The 24784-nt window shown below is 37.7% G+C and overlaps 1 protein-coding gene across 5 annotated transcripts in view; it reads right to left on the bottom strand.

Annotated features, from left to right (window-relative positions):
* Nucleotides 1-22798, bottom strand: part of LOC306867088 (tight junction protein 1-like) — a 72748-nt gene extending 49950 nt beyond the window's left edge. For all 5 annotated transcript variants that reach the window (XM_079412592.1, XM_079412593.1, XM_079412595.1 and 2 more), the window contains exon 1: nt 22292-22798. In XM_079412592.1, coding sequence (XP_079268718.1) covers nt 22292-22318 — 27 coding nt within the window. In that variant the 5' untranslated portion in view covers nt 22319-22798. The remainder of the gene's footprint in view (nt 1-22291) is intronic.
* Between the last annotated feature and the right edge of the window lie 1986 nt (nt 22799-24784).

Raw genomic sequence — 24784 nt, 5'->3', positions numbered from 1 at the left:
TTCGATACCGGTTCCTGAACGACTTACTATTATGACTGGTTCAATTGCTCACCTAAGAACACAAAACCACAAATAGCATTAAGAAAAAAACAAAAAAACAAATTTAATTACTGAAACATTATTTTCAGGTTGTTGCAAAATCACTATTTGAAATCTGAATTTAAGTGGTCACTCCCCACTGGAAGTTTAATTGGAATTTTAATGAATAGAAGAGGAATTTCTGATTTGAACTTCTAGTAATGGACACGCGGTACATTTGAACCCTACATGAGTTTTTTTTTTTTTTTCCCCAAAGAGGACATTGTGCCCGTATAAGTGTAGTGTAAATCATACTGAATAAATGTGTCCACTGTTTGCACACATTTTAACTCTAAATCTGTGTTCCCAGAAGGACAAGTTGCACATTCACCTACGCTTTGGTCAATCAAATCTTCATAGTGCAGAAAGAATACTGGCTTGACTGGCAGCCAATGCTCTATACTGTCAGAGGTCTGGAGGCATGGGCAGCCATGGACCCTCTCACAGATGGATCGGACAGCTGAACACAGTCATAACGAGAGGTAAGGGCCAATCTATTCCGACAGGAATCTACCAAGTCATTTTAATTAATGATACAGAACAGGGGGTGGAAGGGGTTATCAATTCTGACGGAGCCGGAAAAAGTCAATTATAGGACGATGCACAGATGGTGTACATATCTGTGGTTTTTACGTAACGACAACTATATGGGGGCGATCTGACAGGGAGAATGGTAAAACTCGGATCTGGGATAATTGGCTTGAAAACAGCATGCAAAAAATCCTTGCACAAGTTCAAACTTGGCATTCTAATAGTCCGACACTGGAGACTCTTTCAGAGACAACACCAAGACCTGAGATACCCCATTAAAACTGCAAAAGATATCTGCATCATTAGGGTGGAAAAGTGACAGTTTTGTGAGTGATTCTTTGCTTACCACCAAGAGGCCTCTTTGTAATGCGTGACTGAGGCATTGCGAATATTAAGTGTCAAGCTCTTCCTAACTGCTAACAGTCATTACTATGCTGGTGTGAACTGAGAGGCAGGGATTTAGCGTCTTCTTAAATTTGGATATGCAGCACATTATCCCTCACCACAGGAGAGTGAAATCAAGAGAGCGAAACGGAGGAAGCAATAGGGAGGATCTAAAAATAGCTCTCTCGTTGTCGCCATCGGGTTCAGATGCAGGGAACTAGCAGGCCGCGATGCGGACGACATGAAGATGACGTTCAGGGGAGACGGTAGGAGACACGCAGCTGGATTAGGCCAATTCATGGTGTTGACAAGTACTATTAGCAAATTTTAACGAAGCTGTGCAAGTGTATGTGCAGGTCTGGGATGATATGGAGCTAATCCAGAAATGAACGCAGCGTTACCAAATTAGATACTATGTTGGCCACTGGAAAAAAAGAGGAGCTTTGATTCACAAAGTTGTGGAGAAATGACCTACTTTTCTTTCAGTGCTACAAGAAGAAAACAGTGTACACTATATAAGAAAAGTAGGAACGCACAACACTTTGGAATCATATCGGTATCAGCTGATATCAGTATTTTTTCTTATCGTTATTGGTCAACACTGGCTCATTTCCACCAATTATTGGAGAATTTTATTTTACTTTTTGCCATCTAGCACTAAATAGGGTACTAGATAATGGGGAAAAAAGTAGTTTGTCTGCTTTTTAAAACTATTTATTAATAAATGAATTGGAGCAGTATTGTAGAATTAACTTTAATCCACCAAGAGTGGTGCAAATAATGGGCAAAAATGTGCAGGAAAAAATAGGAAATTAAATTACCACTGCAGACCCTCACAACTGCCTGTCAAGGTCAATAAGTCTCATAAAATATCAGATAATTTTACTTTTTCAAGACATGGCAGGGTTAGTTTAGGTTGTAAAATGTTGAGTGGTTCAACTCCACAAAAACATAGCATTTATAAATTAAAACCTAAATGTAATTTTTTACACTGAAAACTATATTTAAAACTAATAAAAATATTCAAAATAAATGAGTGCTGTTAAACGATTAATCGCATCCAAAATAAAAGTTTTTTTTTTTTTTTTTTACAAAATACACTGGCCACTTTATTAGGTACTTTGCTAGTACCGGGTTGGACCCCCCTTTTGCCTTCAGAACTGCCTTAATTCTTCGTGGCATAGATTCAAGGTGTTGGAAACATTTTTGGTCCAAATTAGCATCATGCAGTTGCTGCAGATTTGTCGGCTGCACATCCATGATGCGAATCTCCTGTTCCACCACATCACAAAGGTGCTCTATTGGATTGAGATCTGGTCACTGTGGAGACCATTTGAGTAAACTGGACTCATTGTCATGTTCAAGAAACCAGTCTGAGATGATTTGAGCTTTGTGACATGGTGCATTATCCTGCTGGAAGTAGCCATCAGAAGATGGGTACACTGTAGTCATAAAGGGATGAACATGGTCAGCAACAATACTCCGGTAGGCTGTGGCGTTTAAACGATGCTCAGTTGGTACTAAGGGGCCCAAGTCGTGGGAAGGGAAGTCGTGGCCTAATGGTTAGAGAGTCGGATTTGTAATCCAAAGATTGCGGGTTCGAGTCTCGCGCCGGCAGGGATTGTAGGTGGGGGGAGTGAATGTCCAGCGCTCTCTCCACCCTCAATACCACGACTGAGGTACCCTTGAGCAAGGCACCGAACCCCCAACTGCTCCCTGGGCGCCGCAGCATAAATGGCTGCCCACTGCTCCGGGTGTGTGTTCACGGTGTGTGTGTGTTCACTGCTGTGTGTGTGCATGTTGGATGGGTTAAATTTTCAGAGTATGGGTCACCATACTTGGCAGTATGTCACTTCACTTCAAAGTGTGCCAAGAAAATATCCTCCACACCATTACACCACCAGCCTGAACCGTTGAGACAAGGCAGGATCCACGCTTTCATGTTCTTTACGCCAAATTCTGACCCTAATATCTGAATGTCGCAGCAGAAATCGAGACTCATCAGACCAGGCAATGTTTTTCCAATCTTCTATTGTCCAATTTTGGTGAGCCTGTGCGAATTGTAGTCTCCGTTTCCTGTTCTTAGCTGACAGGAGCGGCAACCGGTGTGGTCTTCTGCTGCCGTAGCCCATCTGCTTCAGGGTTCGACGTGTTGTGCATTCAGAGATGGTATTCTGCATATCTTGGTTGTAACGAGTGGTTATTTGAGTTACTGTTGCCTTTTTATCATCTCTAACCAGTCTGCCCATTCTCCTCTGACCTCTGACATCAACAAGGCATTTTCGTCCACACAACTGCCGTTCACTGGATATTTTCTCTTTTTCGGACCTCTGTAAACCCTAGAGATGGTTGTGCGTGAAAATCCCAGTAGATCAGCAGTTTTTGAAATACTCACACCAGCCCGTCTGGCACCAACAACCATTCCACGTTCAAAGCCATTTAAATCCCCTTTCTTCCCTATTCTGATGCTCGGTTAGAACTTCAAGTTGTCTTCAGCACATCTAGATGCCTAAATGCATTGAGTTGCTGCCATGTGATTGGCTGATTAGTCATTTGTGTTACCAAGCAATTGAACAGGTGTACCTTATAAAGTGTCCGGTGAGTGTGTGTGTGTATTGTGTATACTTATTATGTATCTATAATTACACAAACATACAGCATATATTTTGAAAATATTTACATGTATATATTCATATTTATATCATATATAAATATATTTAATATATAAACGTAACATTTTTCTTAAATATATGCATGCATATGTTTGTTACATACATATATACATACATACATACATATATATATATATATACACACACACACTAAAATAAATTAAATTATCATACCTTTAATAATCTATGGTAAATATGACCAAGAATATTCAGCAATTAAGAAATTAAATCAGGTCTGTTTTGATCTAGTCTCGCATAGCTAGACCTTCAGACTGACAGCTGAAGGTCTGGAATCCATGGCAGCTTTCATTGGCCAAGGCCCACCCATGAGGCCGTTTGACAGACATGTCAAACAACCAATCACAGTTCGTTTCGTTCAGCGTCACTTTTCGGGGAGTGGAAAAGTTGCCACAATAACAGACCGATGAGTAAAACTCTTGGACGTATTTTAAAGATTCTATTCCGCGAACTTTAAATATTTCACATACTTTTGAAAATCCAGCGTTTAGTTGATGCTGATAAGCGCTCGTCGTCACAGTTGTAAACACAACAGCTTTCTTCTTTCATGAGGGGGTTTGGCGTCACGGCACATTCAGTGGATGTGACGTCTGAGGCTGAGACTAGTTTTGATCTCATGTTAAGTTTAAATCGGAATCAATAGCTGGCAACATATTTTACCAAACAATTACAGAAAATCGTACATAGAGCATCAAATAACAATCAAACAAGGGTTAAGTGTTAGCTGAGCCAGACAGAGCAGGAGCTGCATTGGACAGTGCAAACAAATGCACCCAGAGAACATTGCGTATGTTGACTGAAAACCAAAAGTAGATGAGGAGGGTGGAAAAACTGTCTCTCTTAAACACACACACACACCACCTTTGGATCTGGCATCAGTCCGTAACACGTAGGAACTGATGACTGATGACTTCAGAAACGGAGAAAGATGTGTCTCAAAGTGCTGACGATGGTTAAAAGCCCCAATCCAGGAGCATGTGATCCAGCTATTCAAACGAAGGAGCAGGAAAGCTCACAGCAAGGGGAGGTGGTTCCCAGAGGACGTAGCGACATCCTGCACATACGCACCACGGCAACGTCACTGCAGATTTACGGCATTAAAGACACGCCAAACACTGCAGCTAAATGAAAACTAACAGCTTGCTTGAGCCTACCCTCAATTTGCGCAACTGTTGGAGCACTTGTTGTACTCCTCCGAAGTATTAAGAAACTAAAACACACCAAAGGTTTAATGTGTTGCATTAAGCATTTCAGAGCCAAATCCGGTTCAACTTGAATGCAAGTTACTTGCTCATGATAGAAATCAAGCGTTATAACAAAAATAACAACAAGAATGTTACTTACAGCCGTTAGATCATCTCAGAAGAACCAGAAGCATATCTGTAGCTTTCTTCAGTCACATGCATGGTACAAAACTAGGGTCCGGCAGACCCGTGTGCACTCCAGCAAGCCTCCAACCCTCATACTGAACCTGGCTGATCACAGCGAGATCCCCGATTCAATCGGCACGAGGCGGGGGAGGGAGGAAGATAGTGCAGAGAGAGGGGGGAAGGGAGGGGGAGAGAGAGAGGGGTACAGACAAAAAAAAAAGAGAGAGTCCCAACCCTGCCCCGATGTATCAAGCAGTGGCCAGCCGAGAACAGCAAGTTACTGTTCAATCACTTCAGAAAAGAGATGAGGCGCATCCACCGACCGCATCGATTTGCTGAGCAGCTCAGGCACTTTTAAATAGTACTCCGCACACTTCCAGTAAAGTTGCATGGGTTTGTTCGAATCGTGGTTTATGCTCGCCAACTGCTTCACGGCAAATGTGAGCCGCTGAAGTATATCCCCGTGGCCTGGCACCGTTGGAGTGAGTAAGTGCGAGTGCGTGTACTGAGCTGCAGCAGTGCTTCACTGTAGAACTGCTCTGCTCAGTAGAGCACAGATCCATCTGCAGTAGAAAGTGCTGTATCGGTGTTAACCCTTTCAGTGCCACGGGAGGACGACAACACTCAGAAATCCCCCTAGTACTCCACCGGCTTTGAAGACTGCAGGTAAATGCCAATACTGGAGCAGAGCATGGAAATGCAATACTGAAGTCTTCATAATGTAATCGTTTTTTCTAATTTCTTAGGTGTAGATACTTTTGAGGTACTTGTTCAAACATTTGGTCAATCATAATCCAAGTTAAATAGTGAATCTTTTTCCTATTTCTCATAATTTCCGTGAAAATACCATGATTGAATGGATAGTACAGCCAAAAGTGAAAAATTTGTCATTTATTCACCCTCATTTCGTTCCAAACCTATATGACTTTGTTTCACAGAAGAAACTAATATGTTTGATGGATGCTGGGAACCAAACTACATTATCTTCTTTTATGTTCTAAAAAAATCACATAGTTTGGGAACAACATAAGGGGAGCAATTTTCATTTTTGGGTGCACTATCCCTTTAACAAATGAATAAGTTTGACAGTACATTATCTAACATTCAAGTTCAAAACATAAAACAGTAATACTTCAATATGGACAAGCCATATCTGAAGAACAGTCGAATGCTTTAGTGGCACCTAAGCTTCATCCATCTCACTTGAAACCCGCTGTGCACATGCCTGCCTCTAAAATCCCTAAAAATGTTGGAAATGCAGTAGGCATGTGTAGCTCTTTTGACAGGCTGTCAGGCTGGAACGCAAGGCCTGGAATGACAACAGATTCCACGCACGTTTTTCTTTCCTCACTCCTTCACGCTGTTTAGCACAGCTACAACATCGGATTTCTTTACTTTCAATAGAGGCAGCAGAAAAAATAGTGCGCTGACCAGTGTTCATATACCATGTTATTGCTCTTCAAATGCAGTATGTGAGGTAGCCTATTGATAGAGGCAAATGATAAATAAACAGGTCTTTCTGCTGAAGCAGTGCCATTTGAAGCCCAACCAACTAGATTTGTGCTTGTAGAATACAGGTTGTGTCAGCATTTAACTCACTAAAACATAAGCACCGTTATGCCCTAAAGGTGTTTGTTAGTTATTAAAAAGTTTGCATATTTGATTCAAATTTCCTAGAATTCCAGATTACTTAATGCGCCATACAGTGAGTTCAGTGCAGAAGTACCATCTTCCTGAGTTCGGCAACATGAGACAGCCTGGCGAACATAAGTTTTGATAGCTATCTTGTTCCGAAAGTTACTCGGCAGCGTTGTGACATATGTCTATGCTACAGCATTAAATGTAGTAGATATGCAAAAAAATGTCTGCACTTCAAAACCACACTGATCTGAGATGATGATTTTAAATAGCTGCAGACAGTCAGTCTTAAAACTCAAACTTGCTAATTAATCTGCTGTGTTAGTGGTCATTCACAAAGCATGTGCTTTTGCATTATAAAAAAACAAAACGTAAGATGCAGGGCAATGGAATAATAAAAATAAAAAAAGTCAGTTTTGTCTTAAGTGAACAGCTGATGATGAAATAATGTGTAACAGAACATTGGATCTGTGCTTTAGGTCTTAAAGTCACAGCAGCCTAATATTCCTGCTGCTTTCTGTGCTTTTAATGTTTATCAGTGAACAAAAGGAAAAAAAAAATATGAAAGAAAAACAAAAAAACGAATTCACTTCCCGATCTTGACTGGATAACTTTTGTAAACTGAATAAGGACTAATCTTTATTTTATTTATAAAGAGAAGGCTATGCAATGTTATTTTAAATTCGATTTCAATTTATGCACCTAAACTGTGTTGTATTTGCTTGTGCTACTTTGAATTCGTTTATTTGCTCTTATTTTACTACTGACTGTTTACTTGTCTTTAATAATGTTTGAAATCTATATTAGTTGGTCTAGTTGTTTTTGCCATGGTATTTTTGTTAAAACCATATGCAAACAAAAGTTTTACAAAAAGATAAAAGAATAAATGTGTTTGATACCTAAGGCCCCATTAACACTAGCGTGTTTTTGTTTTAAAACGCATAATTTTTGCTACGGATACGCCAATCGTTTACACTACTCCAGCGTTTTTGAGGTTGAAAACGGAGACTTCTGAAAACGCCGCAGACCCCGTTTTAGTTTGAAAACTCCGGGGTTGCGTTTCAGTGTAAACGGACCAAAATGAAGACTTTTGAAAACGATGGTGTGGCTGCCCACATTCGCACTGCGTATCCCTGACAACCGTGTAAACAATAACATCATGCTCATTGTTGTACCCATAGATATGTATGGGTAGATTCCCCATTCGACCGCTCCAAGCAGGCAGACGCGTCCGCCATCTAAATGATAGGGAATCTACCTACACATATCTATGGTTGTACCTGTATGAATGGTCACACTAGTGTAAACGGGGCCTCAATGTTTGACGTCATTCTATTATATCTTATTGGAAGGGAAACTGGGAATCATTAAGGAATGGAATTGATAAGGGAATTGGATTCGGAATTGCTAAAATTCTAATGATTCCCAATCCTATTGACAATCAATACTACGTATGGAAACCGATACCATGTTTAAATTTATATTAGTATGAACTGATCCCAAAGCAGCATGTAAGACTGACATCATCTACATCTGCTGAAGGACTTTTTTGGGGGTGAAAAACGGGAAAAACGTGACACCAGTAAAGCCTCCACTCTATCGAAAAGGCTATATATAGCTGAAGGCTGCTGATTCTACAGTATTATAAAGAGCCCATAGGTAATGATTAGGGCTCAGGTTTCATGGGAGCAAGGGGACATGGTACGGATGGATGGATGGATGCTGTAGTTCATTTCCATTCAATGACCTCTGGCAGTGACATTTACATAGGTTGGAGAAAACATGCATGCACTTTCTCAATGCAAGTAAATTCTTCACACAAAGGCCGAAAATGACTAACAAAAAGAAATCAGAGGCTATAAAAAGCATCCAATAGAAAGGAACAATTTCTAAATGATAGAAAATTATGTTGCTATAGTAGCCTTGATTCTTCAAGGACATTTAACATCTTTTATGAGCTGCATCCTCCATGGAAAAGCACTGAATAAAATTGAAACAGGTTTGGAATAAAATGAGGGTGAGTAACTGATGAGAGTAATTTCATTTTTGGTTGAATTATCCCTTTAAGACTGCTGCACCTGAAGTGTGCTGGATCTCATGTAGGGGAAGTCGTTGGGAGGCAGTTATTTTAGGTTCTCAGGTGGTATCAGAGGGGGAGACAGCGAATCTCTGATGATCGCCAGACCACCGGCAAGGTCACACTTGTGCCTGAAAGATCACGTCAGGGATCACTCACTTCCTGTCATTTCACTGTGACGCGGCTAACTTTAAATCGCTCATTTAATGGAATCACATGCTTCAACTCACATGTGATAACCAGAGCACATATTCACAAATTTACAAAGCCCAAACGGTTTAATAATAGAGATGCCACAGGCTACAGGTCGCACAGCCATTGGAATCAATGGATTGCTTTTGTACAAAATTGATAGTTTAGAGTTTATAATCATTGGCTGATGTTATAAATTGATATCATGAGTGCTAACTAGTGGTCGACCGCTATATCGCCAAGGCCGATATATCGGCCGATGCAATATTTAAAAAATGCCAAATATCGGCCGATATATCGGCCTTGGCGATATAGCGGTCGACCACTAGTTTTTCTGTTTGGCCGATGTATTCAAGGCGGGACTTTTATTTTGACGGCGCTGAGAACAGCAGCGCCTGAGCAGTGAGCACACAGCGCTCACATTCTCCTTCTTGTTCGCTGTCGTCGTAAACAGTTCTGTCTAATACGGATAGAAGTCTGTCTAATAATCAGATAGAACGGTTAAACAAAGGAATTAATGTATACAAAAAGTATTATAACAATTGCTTTTATATTATTAGTTATAGAAAGGCAAACATTATAATACTTTCTCGTTTGCTGTCAGCATTAGGCAAATACGCATTTATATCATGTAAACAAATCTTTGAATGACTAATGAACATTTAATTTCACAAACCTTGCAAACTTAGTCGAATTCAGCTGTGAGATCTTGTGAAGTGTGCATTTTTATCCAGCGTGTTCTCTGCGTGACTGTCGGTCCGTGCGAATTAAATGCTTTAAACTTTAAACTCGTGATTTCAAATTATGCTGCGCTTTATGCATTTGCCCATTGTCATATTCATGTAATTTTGACTGTGTGCTGTATGGAAAATGAGTGTTACCTTGGCTTTATTTGAAAAATATGATTCCCAATGCACGCAAACTTCCCAGAATACCGAGTGCCCTGTTGGTTACAGTGTTTACTTCATTCTTAATTATATTTTTATTAAATATTTATTTGTGAAAAATACTTTGTCATCTAAAGTATGTTTATTTTACACATTTATTTTTTAATCCATGGTCAAATGATTTCAAAAAAATTATATCGGCTTTCGCCCCCCTGCTTTCCAAGATATCGGCATCCGCTGTCAAAAAAACAATATCGGTCGACCACTAGTCCTAACATTTTCCCATACCACAGTACTGAACAGTATTTTATTCCAGGGATGCATCATTTGTGAAATTCTAAACAATAGCAATAAACCAATTAATATTATAATCTATAGGCCTATTTAAAACAAAACAATTAAAACAAAATAACTGGTATGCTACAAGTGAATTTAAAAAGCTGAAATGAATTAATTGAAATAAATTATCTGTCAAAAGGGTAATATCATACATTATACTAACTTAATTAAAACGACAAAAATATTATGCATGCAACAAGTGAATTTAAAAAGCAGAAACAAATAAAAAAAATTGTTCATTGCATCGGTTATCAGTCATAATGCGAAAATAGCTATGAAGTAAAAATATCCACCATAAGTGCAACCCTAAAAACTCTTTTAAAATGTATTAGCGGACACTCAGAAGGAAACAAATCCTTCTAGCGCATCAATAATCAGATATTTTAGATGAGACGGTGACTCTATAAATCCAGCCGACTGTAACAGACTCCACTCACACTCAGAGTGCATGCTGGGAGTTATCAGAGACCTCCACGGAGCCCAGAGAGGAACAGGAACGCATTGATAACAGCTGTCCTGGACAAAGACTCGACCCCCTGACAAACACACACCACCTCCCCTGCTGAACAAAAGCAGGAGGGTCGGCTCCAGCAAGATACGGCTATCAGGCTCTCGTTTCACGCAATCAATTCAGAGGATTAACAAGGACACACGAGCGATCACAGTTGTGCTCTGAACTCCTGCAAATAGCCTCTAATGAAAGCACGCAATTGGAAATACGTCATACACGCACATCTTTTGGACCGTTTACAGATGAAATGCTATTTTAATGAATCCCAAAGAGTAAAAAATGGCCTCATTTAGAGATGCAGAATAATTGTGCACTTGTACTCGAGTCGTATAAATAGGCACGTGTCTCGGGACGCTGCATCTAAAATTGACAGAGGCGAAATTAAAGTGGCCAAATAAAAACGAGTCTGTTCATGCGTCCAGAAGAAGCTCAGTCTACATGAAGCCACTGACCATGAGCTTTCCAGACACTAATAAGGGTCCAAACGCTTTCTGTCCACTTCCCTAATTGGAACAAATAAGGTTTTTTGTGGGGGTTTTTTGCGTAGAGATGCACCTAGGGGTGGGCGATATGGAAAAAATATCATATCACGATTTTGTTTGAGAAATATCACAATTCATGATTTTATCACGATTCTTTGTCATGTTGGTTTTACTATTTAGCAAGTTGTCTGAGCATTACAACCAAACTAATTTCCCTATTATATAGACAAAGCCTTTCAAGGTAACAAAAAAACAATACAAGAAAAAAAAAGAATTAGATATTTAGGCCAAAGTGGGCGAAGATAAAAATCTGTGTCATTATTTTATCTTTCTTATTAAAAAATAAGAACAAAGATACACATACAAATATGCATAATATACAAATAAAACAAACAGTGCTTTATTTTCAGGTATAATAGGTGTATTTAGCAGCAGCATTCAAGAAATTGAATGAACAAATATAAAAATAAAAAACTATATAGACTGATCACGATTAAAGCTTTTCAGTCAAGAGTACTGGGTGATTTTTCTCTTTGCATTTTGTTGTTTTTATTAACATTAAAGGAATAGTTCACCCAAAAATAAAAATGCTGTCATCTGCGGTCTACAGTGACTTCCATATGATTTTTTCCTACTATCAAATTCAATTTGGACCAGCAACTGTTTGGTTAGCCACATTCTTCAAAATATCTTCTTCTGTGTTCAGCACAAGACAGGTTTGGGACAACATGTGATTGAGTAAATAATGACAGAAATTAAATTTTAGGTTGAACTATCCCTTTAGTGACAGCCGACAGCATGTTTAATTCTGTCCCTTTAAGACCTGCACGCATCTAATATACAGGCACGTATACATTTTTCTCTCAACTGTTTACTTTCATTTTAGAGATAACCAACTGAGTCTATATGTAAACCTTGTGCATTTTGACAGTATTAGCGCAAAAGATAGCAGTTCAATAATCAGGCGCTGTTTGACAGGGTATGTGCTCAGAAAAAAACGGACGTCAGACCAGTGCACGAATAAAACATTTAACCAGCAAGGCTGTATGCAAATAAAGTACTTTTGTGATCGCGAATAAGTGCAGTGTCCTGTCAGAGTAATTCTACCGCTGTATGTCATGTTGGACAGTATATAGAGACGGAGGCGCCAGAACTGTAATTGATAGAATGTGCACTGTATCACGATACTACCAAATTTCTTCAAAAGCAGATCGTGGAGAGATTTTTATCGTCCACGATCAAAAATCGTTATATAGCACACCCCTAGATGCACCTTTATTAAATTCTGGCCAATACTGATACAGACACAAAGATAATTCTTTTGATAACCTATAAATTGATGACATTAAAATTCTTTACTATTTGGTCAAAATAAATCTAAATAAAATGCCTTTAAATTAATCGTTTTAAATGGTACGAGTGAATTTAGGTATGCATGTTATATAGGGGAGATATTTCATATATGTTAGATGCACAGCAGCAGTATTTCTTACATGCTCACAGCGCGCCCATCAACGCGTTTCATTCGGCAGCACTGTGCACGGGACTCGCTTGGGAAGAATGTCTCTAAAGAAGTGTGTTTTTGGTTGTGAGGGAAAGATAACCTTGTCCCAAAGGAACCCATCGTTACATGAACAGTGGATGCAGTTTGTTTTTACGGGGCAACAACAGAGTTTCTCAAGTGTCTTTGTTGACGAATATTTTATAAACAAGGCCCAGCTCGACGCTGGATTTGCGTATCGTTTGATACTGAAAGATGGAGCAGTCCCAGCTATAAAAGATCCCGGTCATGATTCAGAACTGCAGACGGTAAGTGAAACGTCATCAAATGTGTTTTGTTGGCGATCAGTGAAAGTGCTCGTCACTCTTTAGCTCCGCCCACGGCACGCCTCCAGGGGCTCGGCTTTTTTCGGAGAGAATCATAAAGCTGTATCTTTTTCTTATGATAAAACTAAAAACTTTTTGGAGTTATGAAGGATGCAGTACTACTCTATAGGTACCCAAGATTAACATGAGATTGGGTGAAACTGTGTGTGTTATGTCCCCTTTAAAAGAGACTGTATATGATACAGTCATATGAGTCATATTAACAAATACAATGCATCACATCTTTCTAAACTTTTATTTCAGGAGCATACACATACACAGTGTATATTTAAAGTACCAAAACCCTGAACTTGCACATGAACATAATACTCAAATGTTCAACAAAATGAGCAGAAAAAATACTTTCAAGTAAAATAAAGTGCTATGTTACTTATACAGTTTCAGTCATGTTTAGCCATGTTTTCCCGGCAGTTGGGATTCAAAACGTGAAGGTGCAGAAAGAATTCTGGAAGAAGTTTGATCCACTGCCTCCGTCATGGTTTTGCTTTCTCGCACCGGCTTTAAACGTATATGACGTCATCTAATGCAGCGGCACTGCGCGCACTGTATGACATTATCAAAGCACCGCGAGAGCAGACAGCTCCCACTGATCTAGGGTAAACGTACCTATTAAGCACACTTCCATTTTTGAGACCAGATTATAAAAACTAAAAATTATTTTTTATTATCCTACTTGATGTCTTAACCAATTGATATGTTTGTTACTATATACCTCCTGTAATTTCAAGTCAATCAGATCTTTGCACACTGAGATACGGGTCTCCATGTGTTCACACTGTCTGATGGCCATTTTAAACGCCGTCTAAACTTTTTCCAAAAGAGGAGCCCCTTCAATTTTTTGTTTTTGTATTTAAATTTTACTGGTTATCAGATGAAGGCATAAAACATTGATTTAATTTATATTTTAAATAATGAAAATTAAACATTAAAATTTTTGGCAAATAAAGGGGATTTACTATTAAAACTTTTTGTGATTATTTCTTAAAATAAAGTTGTATTACTTTTCAACAGTAGTAGTAGTAGTATTACGTACATTCTACTAAATAATATTAATATAGCCTATTTCTGGCACAATGTCTTTAAGTTAAACCAAACTTTTATTTTGACGGGTTGCCGTGAATTCCTTAAAAGTTCTGTGTGTATATGATACGACGCTAGTTTTACTCAAATTAAATGGTAAAATGCTCCTGAAGTGACTCTCAGATCAGTTCTGGAGATGTATTTACGTCCTCATTGAGACAGCAGACGGTGAAATCACCGCGAGCGCCACGCTATGTAACGTTAGTAAACAAAACCACGCGTCTGCTCCATTCACACAGAGAACATGTAGGATTCATATTTAAATCGACTTTTGCGGCTTAATATTTACAGATACTAGTCTATATCGTGATTTGATTTAAGTGTAATGACCTACTTTTGATTCTTTCATCCAAACTCTGTGACATTCCGCGTTAAACTGTAAATTTCATTTTTTATGACTGGGTTCTGCGATTCCGTCCGTGTTTTCTGCATCGCGGAAATCATAGGGCCCTACATTTAAAGTAAAATTAAATATTTTTGTGTGAGAGATTAATATTTTATTTGAACTTTTTTTTACTGAAACCAATATCTTGTGCACTAAAAATGTCTCAATGTAGATTTTGGTGAGCTTAATAGGTACGTTTACCCTATATATAATGACGGCTCCGCATGCTTTCGAATCGCTCTCGCGGTACTTTGATGTCATACACTGATCGTCTGCGCGGTGCTGGTCCAAGTCGAACGCACTTATACATTTCACCCTCTGTTGGAATTACAGAGCGCTAACTTCTCCCCACCACCTCTTAGGAAAAATAAAATAATGAAATAAAAATCGATTCTGAGGTAAACCAATCAATTATTAAATCGTTTTAAAAAGAATCGCGATAGGTGAATCGATTTTTTCTCCCACCCCAAATTAACATCATCACGTATATTACCATGCTAAACTCTCTGAGAGTTGTCATGACAGAACTAATGGTTAGGAATTGAACCTTACTGTAAAGTGTTACCAAAATCTCTAATATCAACTGAAAATGACATAAATACTGATTAAAAATGTATCAATCACAAACATTCAGACCGAATGTTTATGGAGTCAAAGAAATCCTAAAAAGAAACCGGATGGCCTCGGCCCGTATCACTACATCCACACAACTTGTTTTCCCGAAACCAGTTCGACAGCTCACTAGAACGAAACAATGACGACAATCAGATCAGGTATGTCAGGTATGGGGTGTCTCCTTGCACTCTCACACTGTCTGTGTGTGTTTCACTGTTTACATTACAGCATCTGGCTCACGTCCAGGAGATAGCGTGGTGAGAAATACTACACCAGACAGCAGGAAGCCAAGGACTCATTAACCCTGGTGTCATAGCTGATCTTTGAACCCTCGTGCCGCCACAAACCTGGAGAGGATGCCACAGTTATACACACACACACACAAATTACTACGGAACACACCCTTATATAACTCAGCTAAGCTTAATGTGTAATGTTACGTTGTGCTTGCGCAAAATGACGTATGTCAGCTTTCCCTGTGTTACGTAAATTAGTTTCAGAATGAGAGGGAGGAGAGTGAAACAGAAGGTTTCTGGCTATGCGGCCTCAGTATGCAGGATGAATTTTAAATCCTTGGCTTTGATGTTCAGGACCATTTCTGCTGCAGGGCTCTACACTTACTTTATTTTTTTAGGAACACTAATGCCCGTAAGTTAACATTTTTAAGAGGTAAGGCAAAGCTGATAAGTAGGCAAAAGTGAATTAAGAATTAGTTTAGACTTCAGAAATAGGCTATTAAATAAACTATGCTAATAAGACTCAGACAAAAAGAACCACCTTTACAGAACAAAACTGATTCATCTTTTAAATCTATTCACTAAAATTATGCATTATGATGCATCACTACAGTACGGTTTATAAACTGAGGGGACGGATTGCAAAACCGTCGTCAGGGTTTTTTTTTTTCTCCTACAGGTGACGTGCCGGGCTCCGTAGTTTGTTCATTCAGTTCTTTCACAAACGAGATGCTTCATTCATTCAATTGCTTTGTTCAATTCAAGATGCTTTTGTTCACAAGCTAGACGCTTCATCTGTCCACAAGCAAGTTCATTTAGTTTAAGAATGAGCTACTTCAATCGTTCAGCAAATGTGAGGGAAATTTAAACTTCACAGCTCTGCACTGACAGAGTTTCACTGAATCTAGATGATTGGATCTAGATTAAAAACTTTAGCTCATCAAAGCTTACGGCCAAAAAGCTCAAGGCAGAAAGATCAGTCGACTGAGACTGCAGCCAGAATCAGGAACCCTACTACAAGCACAAATATGACAAGATTTACCCTCACTACTGTTAACATGCTTTCTTCACATTCAACACTAAACAAAACCAATGCTTGATTTCTGACAGCTCAGTCCATCAGACACTGTGAAGCGATGCTAAGTGCTCCATGCAGTCACGCATGAATTGCTTCTTTCAAATACACTCAGACGCAATATAAACTCAGTTTAGCAAAATCAGCTGAAGCCTCCACGTTCTGACAGTGCTATTTTTAAATGTGGTGTCTCAGCACATCTATTTCTGTCTGGAGTGAAACTGTAATGATATTGTGCTTGAGTAATAGTACTGTGTTTCATTCTCTATGTTTCAAAAACACTCTGCAATATCCACTGTCATGTTAAGGAGAGAATGCACTGATTTCACAGTCTTCTGAAAATAAAACATTCAATGGAAACAGTGAACAACTTCTTCACTGGTATATTTTAATGGTTAAGAATGCAACGACAAAATCAGTTCTGACCTTTCATTTGACCTTTAAGAAAATTATGAAAGGACATGAGCATATAAAGTACAAACCTGAAGCTTGATACTGAAAAATTGGTACCTGCTTCTTTAAGTCTTTCTTATCTCTAAAGAAAAAGCATATAAACAAGCACAAGCTCATAAATTGCAAGTAAATTTGACAATTAATTACAAAGAAATGGCAAGTTATTTTAATATTGACAGTCTTGTTTTTTTTTTAGATTAGATATTTTTAAGATTTTAAAGATATTTTAAGAAAACTACATCTTGTAGTACTTAAAATATATACTGTCAACATAAAAACCAAAATATTTTTAATAGTGCTGTCAAGCGATTAATCGCGATAACAATATAAATATCTAAATGTATATACATGTAAATATTTTCAGTATATATATACTGTATGTGTGTGCATTTATATATACATAATAAATTAACAGTACACATACATATATTATGTAAACAAAAACTTATTTTGGATGCAATTCAATTCAAATCATTTGACAGAACTCATTTTTACTTTTTTAAAAATTTATTAAATTATTAAATATTTATAATAATACATAGTAGTTTATAGTAGTAATAGTAGTTTTAAAAATTTTAATTACAAAACAATATAATGCAAATATAAAAGCAAATCATTCTAGCTATGAAAGCTTGATTTCTTGCATGCATCAGAACACAATCTATATTGCAAGTTCAAGCTGCATTTTTAGCAAAGCCAGGAGTGGTGCTACTGCAAACATAATCATAAACAGTGTTTTTTTTACTTTCATACAGCATCTTTTATTTGCTACTGTAAATACTCGATATGACATTTGTTTTAAAAATTAACACGATATGCTGCATAACAAAAGCCAAACTATTTTTAACTTCACAGACAGTCTTAAAAGGAAAATTTGTGCCGATTATGTTTTTAAGCAATAATGCATGCAAAAACATTTCCCGTGTGTACATCCAACAGGCATTTTCATTGTAACACCTCTATTCTGCCCAAGAGATTTATTATTAGTATTTATTCATCAACCATTATTTTTTTATCTGAAGCCATTATTTGTTTTCCATTCACAAGTATTGTACTAATCGCAGTGCTAATGATATCCTGCTCATCATTACACCTTCACAAAACTAATAAACCCCCACTCGCATCTTGCAGCCTTACATGCAGAAGTACTGGGTCAGTGTCCAACCCACAAACACAAAATAATCCCTTGATCCACGAGAGAGAGAGAATACACCACGTCCAAGTTTCACAGAAAAGCAGGTCACCTGACACAGAAGAGTGAGACAGAGCTCTGGCCTGTATCTTTGACCTGATCCCTTCAATCCCACCACGTATCAAATGCATCATTAGACAGAACAACCCAGGACACAGGCACGAGCTAAACACCACATACACTCCAGAAACGCTCGACATCCGAAAGAAAAAACACTTAGCTAGACAAATGTTCTCAATTAATTGAGTGAACGGTTAATTGGCTGTTTTGAGACGATCTGTATTGACCAATAATGGTTTCTAAATGGCTGATTAACAGAAGGAAGCTCCAAAATTGACATAGTTATATAAAGAACTGCAAGTAAAAAAGTCAAAGCTGAAGTGTGTTATTTTTGGCTCAACCAATGGCGTGAGTTTTGGGACGGGACTATCTGCTCGATGACCAATGGTGGACAGGGGGAGTGTTGTGGAAACTTTGTTAGGGAGCCATTTCTGTTTCTACCCTCGGCCAAGTCCTGGATTTGCCCACCGCTGCTGTGAAGGACGGCTCTAACATTCTTTTACAAGATTAAAGAAACGGGTGAAGGGTGTTGGAGAGAGAAATCTCCATGCCAACAACTCGCACTGTAGCTAAAGGATAAAAACACTAACTAATGAACAAACGGTGGATAAATACCTTACCAGAGATGATTAATCTTCCTCTTTTTCTCATATAAGCTTTCCAGAAGCTTCCCAAGAAAAATAAATAAAGCTATCTTAAAAAAGGGTCTAAAATGTGCCTCTGAAAAATGTGTTTTGGACATGAAACAAAGGTAGGCTAATACCTTAAAAAAAAAAAAAAAAAAGACAAAAATCTAGATATAATAATTAAAGGGGTTTTCAAACTTTTTGATACAAAACTCGCCCCAAAAACAATGATCGCACTGAAAAATGATAACATAAATGGAAGCTAAATATTTCAAACTGTGAGAAATATAGTAAGTGTGATGTAAGATTAATTAAAATACATTAGTTGATATTCATGCTGTTGCTATATTGTACTGAAGCTAAATAAATGATTAAATATAGAAATAATTTTATTAAAATAATCATAATAATAATAATAATAATGTAGCTGGTCCAAAATAAATGATAAAATGTGGGGGGAAAATTACAATATTATAAAAAAACTTTTTAAAGTGTAATAATATAAATATCAGTGGCAAAAGAAATTTGTAAAATTATTAGTAATGTTATTATTATTAGTGTAGTTCTTTCACAACAAATATTGAGCCAAGAAAGTTTAATATTTTTTCTTATTTGTATGAGAAAACGATTAATTATATTATGTCTGGTTTTACTTCAGACACTACAAACCAAAACCAGCCACCCAAGTAAAACTACAAGGAAGAAGCCAAAACATCTGTATACATTAAACACAGATTAAAATCACTGGCCTTCATTATGATAATGACAGGAGGAGGTGGATTTATTTTCCTAAAAACAGATTTAATCACAGGCAGAAATGACAGAGCCACTGTAAAGTTGTCTAGAATTCATCCAGATACCTTGAGCGACTCGTAAAGAAATCAGTGTCCAGGCCTCCGTGTGCCAAACTGCATTACCCTAACAAGTCCACATCTAAAGCTTCATTTAAGTTGCAGTGTAGGGCGGGATAATGGGCCAGTGTTTGTTTGTTTTTTACCAAGAAAGGGCAGAGCGGGGCACAAACAAAATCCTCCATTTAGGCTAGACGGGAAATCGTGTTGTGGTTCTGCCTTTGATCTCATGAAGCGATTAGACCAACAGGATTACTGAGACTTGACCAGTGAAGCGACTGGATAAGAATTACCACACAATGCAAACTACAGCACAATCCCTTTTCCCTGCATCTGTTCCGTCCACAAATAAGTGCTGTTATTAACCTTCAAAACAAGTCTGACAACCACGGTCAAAAATTAATACTAAACAAACACCAAGTATGCATTACAATTGCCTTTGGTGAAGGAATAATGGACTTACCGGTCATTAAGCAAGTACCTTTTTTTTTGTAAACGCAATATAAGACACAAGAAGAACACAGGAATGATAGTCTGACCCTTGCTAATGTGAGCAACAAACACATAAATGGATGCAACAAATTTACAAAACAAAACTTTAGCGATTGTAATGGAGGTAACAAAATCTCTGTGGAAATTTAAAAAATTTAAAACTAAGAAATAAAAATAAAAAATAAACAGTTTTGTGGTTTGGAAAATAGCTAAATATTTTTACAAAAAATATTCAAATGCCAAATATAGTTTTAGGGCTAGTAAGGAACATTTAGCGCCAACTTGAAATTGGCAGGTAGTGAGAGATCAATATAATGCACAGGCCAATTAATCTGATTAATATCATCCGTCTCTAACTGTTTCACCAAGTGACAGTTATAAAAACTATATGATTAAAATATAATTTAAATACATTTAATCATGTATGTGTGTGTGTCAGGAATATTAGTAAAAAATAAAAAAAGTTTACTGCAATAAAATACATACTTTCTTTTCAATTAGTTGCCAAGACAACATTTAAAAAAAATAAAATAGTTTAACTTAATGTTCTAAAACTGAAAAAAATATCCAGACAATAAATAAAAACTAAAAATAACAATAACACACAACAAAATCATTAAAACGGTAAGTAAAATTAAAATAAAAACAGAAAATATCAAAACTAATTCAAAATATTAATAAAACTAATATTATCCCACTGATACTAAAATAACACTGGGGGGGGGGGGTGAAACTTTTTTATTATTATTATTATTATTAATAATAATATATAATATTTACTCCACAAAAAGTGTTAATTCCAATATAAATAAAATCTATATATATATATATATATATATATATATATATATATATATATATATATATATATTATTATTATTTTTTTTAAACACTCACTTATTACTTAAATTATTATATAAATTATAAACAATTGAATTAAATTAACAATATAATATACACACATTTTTTTGGACATCTACTACATCATATTGGCTCACGCTCATCCACTATGTGGGGGAAAAAAATAATAAAATCTTTCATCCTGCTTACTTATATCTACACAGTGGTAACATTACTGAAGAAAAAAAATAGAAAAAAGAATGTCAAATCATAACTCATGCATCATGAAAACAGCTCTAGTAAATCAAGCTCTGTCGGCTGATCCGGTCAAACAGGTTAATGTTACTCAGCTTAACCAAACATCACAGAGAGGGAAGCAACCCGTGACTCATGACAGGAAGGAAGGGCTGGAGAGTCACATTCCTGAGATGTTCCACCTGTGTCAGTAAGCTCACCTGTTGTGGGAGGGGCTTCAACAGGTGTCACTGGAAAGACCCGCCCAACAGAAACTGTATCAGTGTGACAGCTGGACTTACATTTCCTGTCCTAAAGTGTCTATGGGCTTTAAATGAAAGCTGACAGGATAGCCTTAAGTTAAAATAAAAACAAACAGCTTTGATATCCATCATTCCTGTCATCAGCTGTGTCTGTTTGCTATGGGACGCGTCCAAACCCGCACGTTTGACACATCAATAAATATCAGCTCACACACATACTTATGAACAGTTATAAAATACACTGAAACATTTAAATCCTGAAATACAGCCACATTTTACATTTTATAACCGCATAAGGAGATTTGACAAGCATTTCTGCTTATATTTTCACATAACTCTCGATACTGTCATTGCAAGGCTTTATCAGCTGTTTCTTTAAAAGCGGAGACGACGGTCAAAATTATCAATAGAAAACTCAAAACGTTTAAAATCCAACATTTAAAAGCTTCATGAAACCCACAGACTTACTTCAGCTAAGCACATAACCGCATAATTATGTCACTGTCACACAAACAAACAGGATACATTTAAAACACAAAAGGCTAAATAACAAAACAAGAGGATTTATAGTTATAATAGAAAGGTTAAAAAGAAAACTAAAGATTTGTGTGTTAAATTAAAGCTGTAAACTATCGCACATATCGGCTAGCGTTAGCGTGTTAGCATAAGTTGAGGAATCTCCGTTAGCTGGGGCTAAACGCAACACATTCATGACCGCAGGCATCTACCGCACACATTTTAAGCTCTGGTTTAATTATATTTCATCTTTTAGCTCTAACAACTGCTGGCACTGTATGTACAACGTTATTAAAAGAGCACAAACCTTATTAGAGGCAGCCCGGGCAGACATTTTGTTCCTTTAGCTGCTCTCGCTGAAGCAAGTTGAGGCTAAATGTTGTCGCCTCAAAGAAATAAATAAAAAACAGGGTTATATGGGCTTGATCAACCCAGAAGAGATAACATCCGCGTTGTTCGCCTCCTCTGGCCCGTGTGTTGGGCTAAAGCGTGTTGTGGTCTCTTATAAAGATGAACAGCAACATGTCAGATGAGCGTAAAGTTCGCCGTGTACCGCCAGAGATCTCCTCTTATTGCTGATGATGCGAATACATTTCACAAAATCTCTGAATGTGACACGCCTGTCCCGCAAGAATCGGGTGTATTCAGGGCAGTCCTGGTGTATAAATCCGTTGAGAGGTGTGTTGGTACACCTGCGGGGAAGCAGAGGGCGGGATGTCGTGCTTCAGCCCTGTGCGGCAGCTCTGCTCTGCTCTCTTTCTCTCAGCAGCACAGCAGTGACATGTCTGTCTGCTGGACATTTCCACTGCATCTCTCCAGGGGTGGCAACATCAGAGAGAGCACAGCAGAGCAGAAGCATCCCTATCTGGGATGTTCCACTTTGCCTTGTAGTTATAAAAAGACATTGAGGTGAAGTGATTTTATAAACTGGGTATTGTGAATGTAGGGTTACTAGAGCATTTTATGTAAATCCAGCAAACCGAACAGCCCCAAAAAGCAAAAGACTTTTTTCACTGTCCAGATATATTTACGTATTTGAGTGAGTGAAGTGACATACTGCCAAGTACGGTGACCCATACTCGGAATTCGTGCTCTGCATTTAACCCATCCAACGTGCACACACACAGCAGTGAACACACACACACAGCAGTGAACACACACACACACACACCGTGAACACACACCCGGAGCAGTGGGCAGCCATAGATAGATAGATAGATAGATAGATAGATAGATAGATAGATAGATAGATAGATAGATAGATAGATAGATAGATAGATAGATAGATAGATAGATAGGCAGATGATGATGATGATAGATAGATAGATAGATAGATAGATAGATAGATAGATAGATAGATAGATAGATAGATAGATAGATAGATAGATAGATAGATAGATAGATAGATAGATAGATAGATAGATAGATAGATAGATAGGCAGATGATGATGATGATAGATAGACAGACAGACAGACAGACAGACAGACACAGATGATGATGATGATTATGATGATAGATAGATAGATAGATAGATAGATAGATAGATAGATAGATAGATAGATAGATAGATAGATAGATAGATAGATAGGCAGACAGACAGATAGATAGATAGGCAGACAGACAGATAGACAGATGATGATAGATAGATAGATAGATAGATAGATAGATAGATAGATAGATAGATAGATAGATAGATAGATAGATAGATAGATAGATAGATAGATAGATAGATAGACAGACAGATAGATAGATAGGCAGACAGACAGATAGACAGATGATGATAGATAGATAGATAGATAGATAGATAGATAGATAGATAGATAGATAGATAGATAGATAGATAGATAGATAGATAGATAGATAGATAGATAGATAGATAGATAGATAGACAGATAGACAGGCAGGTAGAACTTTCTGTCCTAAGACCTTTACATAATAGAAGTGAATTTTAATGTTAAATCTGTAGAGTAAATCTGACACCGCATCTGTTTGTGACCACACGACTCCCACAGGAAAGCCTCACTCACTGCCTGCATTACACTGACAACTTCCTCTGATTCTTTCTGCTCTCATAGTGCGGCCCTCCACTTAAGATATTATCTGCAACAGAGCCAGGAAACCAAGCAAAGAGACTTACAGACCACCTCAGGTTATGTTTATCATTTAAAAGAGGGCAGTGTACACCTTTCCTTAAATAATCCATATACTGTAGTTTTACTATTTTTAAAATCTTCCTGCTTCAGGTTCTATTCGTTTTCTTTTAAACCAGGCACTGTAGCGCTTCATGTGTTTTTGTTCTTTTGCTGCACCCAGACCAAAGCACAAACTGAAGAGTTTTCTATTGCCCTCCAGTGTGGTCAGTTGTAGACAGCGCTCCCTACAGCTCCCCAGTGTCCACTGCTGTTCTGCATCTGCAGTTATAGAGACAGACCTCACACTTTCACACCGGGCTCCAAATGGCAGCGATGCCCAGTCAGCCTGCCTGACACATCTCTGCAAAAACAATGCAAGGAAGCGAGATAAATTGCCCTTGACACCTGTGCCTCTGTGTGTTCCACAGTCAGCTCTCCAGAATGCACAATTCAGCTGCTGTATTCTTCCTGCACAGAGTGTAACGTATTTATAGCACCATAAAATCATTAATATGGCAAGTAAAACATGATTAGAAAATATGATTTGCTTCTGATGAAATCTAATACGATCGGTACAGTATTTAAAACAATGCAAGGCTGCTGCTGGGATCTAGCTGGCATGTCATTATTATTTGCTGCAATCACGAGAGAAAAATGACGTAGCCTG

This window comes from Barbus barbus, assembly GCF_936440315.1.
Source record: "Barbus barbus genome assembly, chromosome: 48".
Taxonomy (NCBI): Eukaryota; Metazoa; Chordata; class Actinopteri; order Cypriniformes; family Cyprinidae; genus Barbus; species Barbus barbus.
Note: the sequence above shows the minus strand (reverse complement) of the source record. Positions and strands in the feature narration are given on the sequence as shown.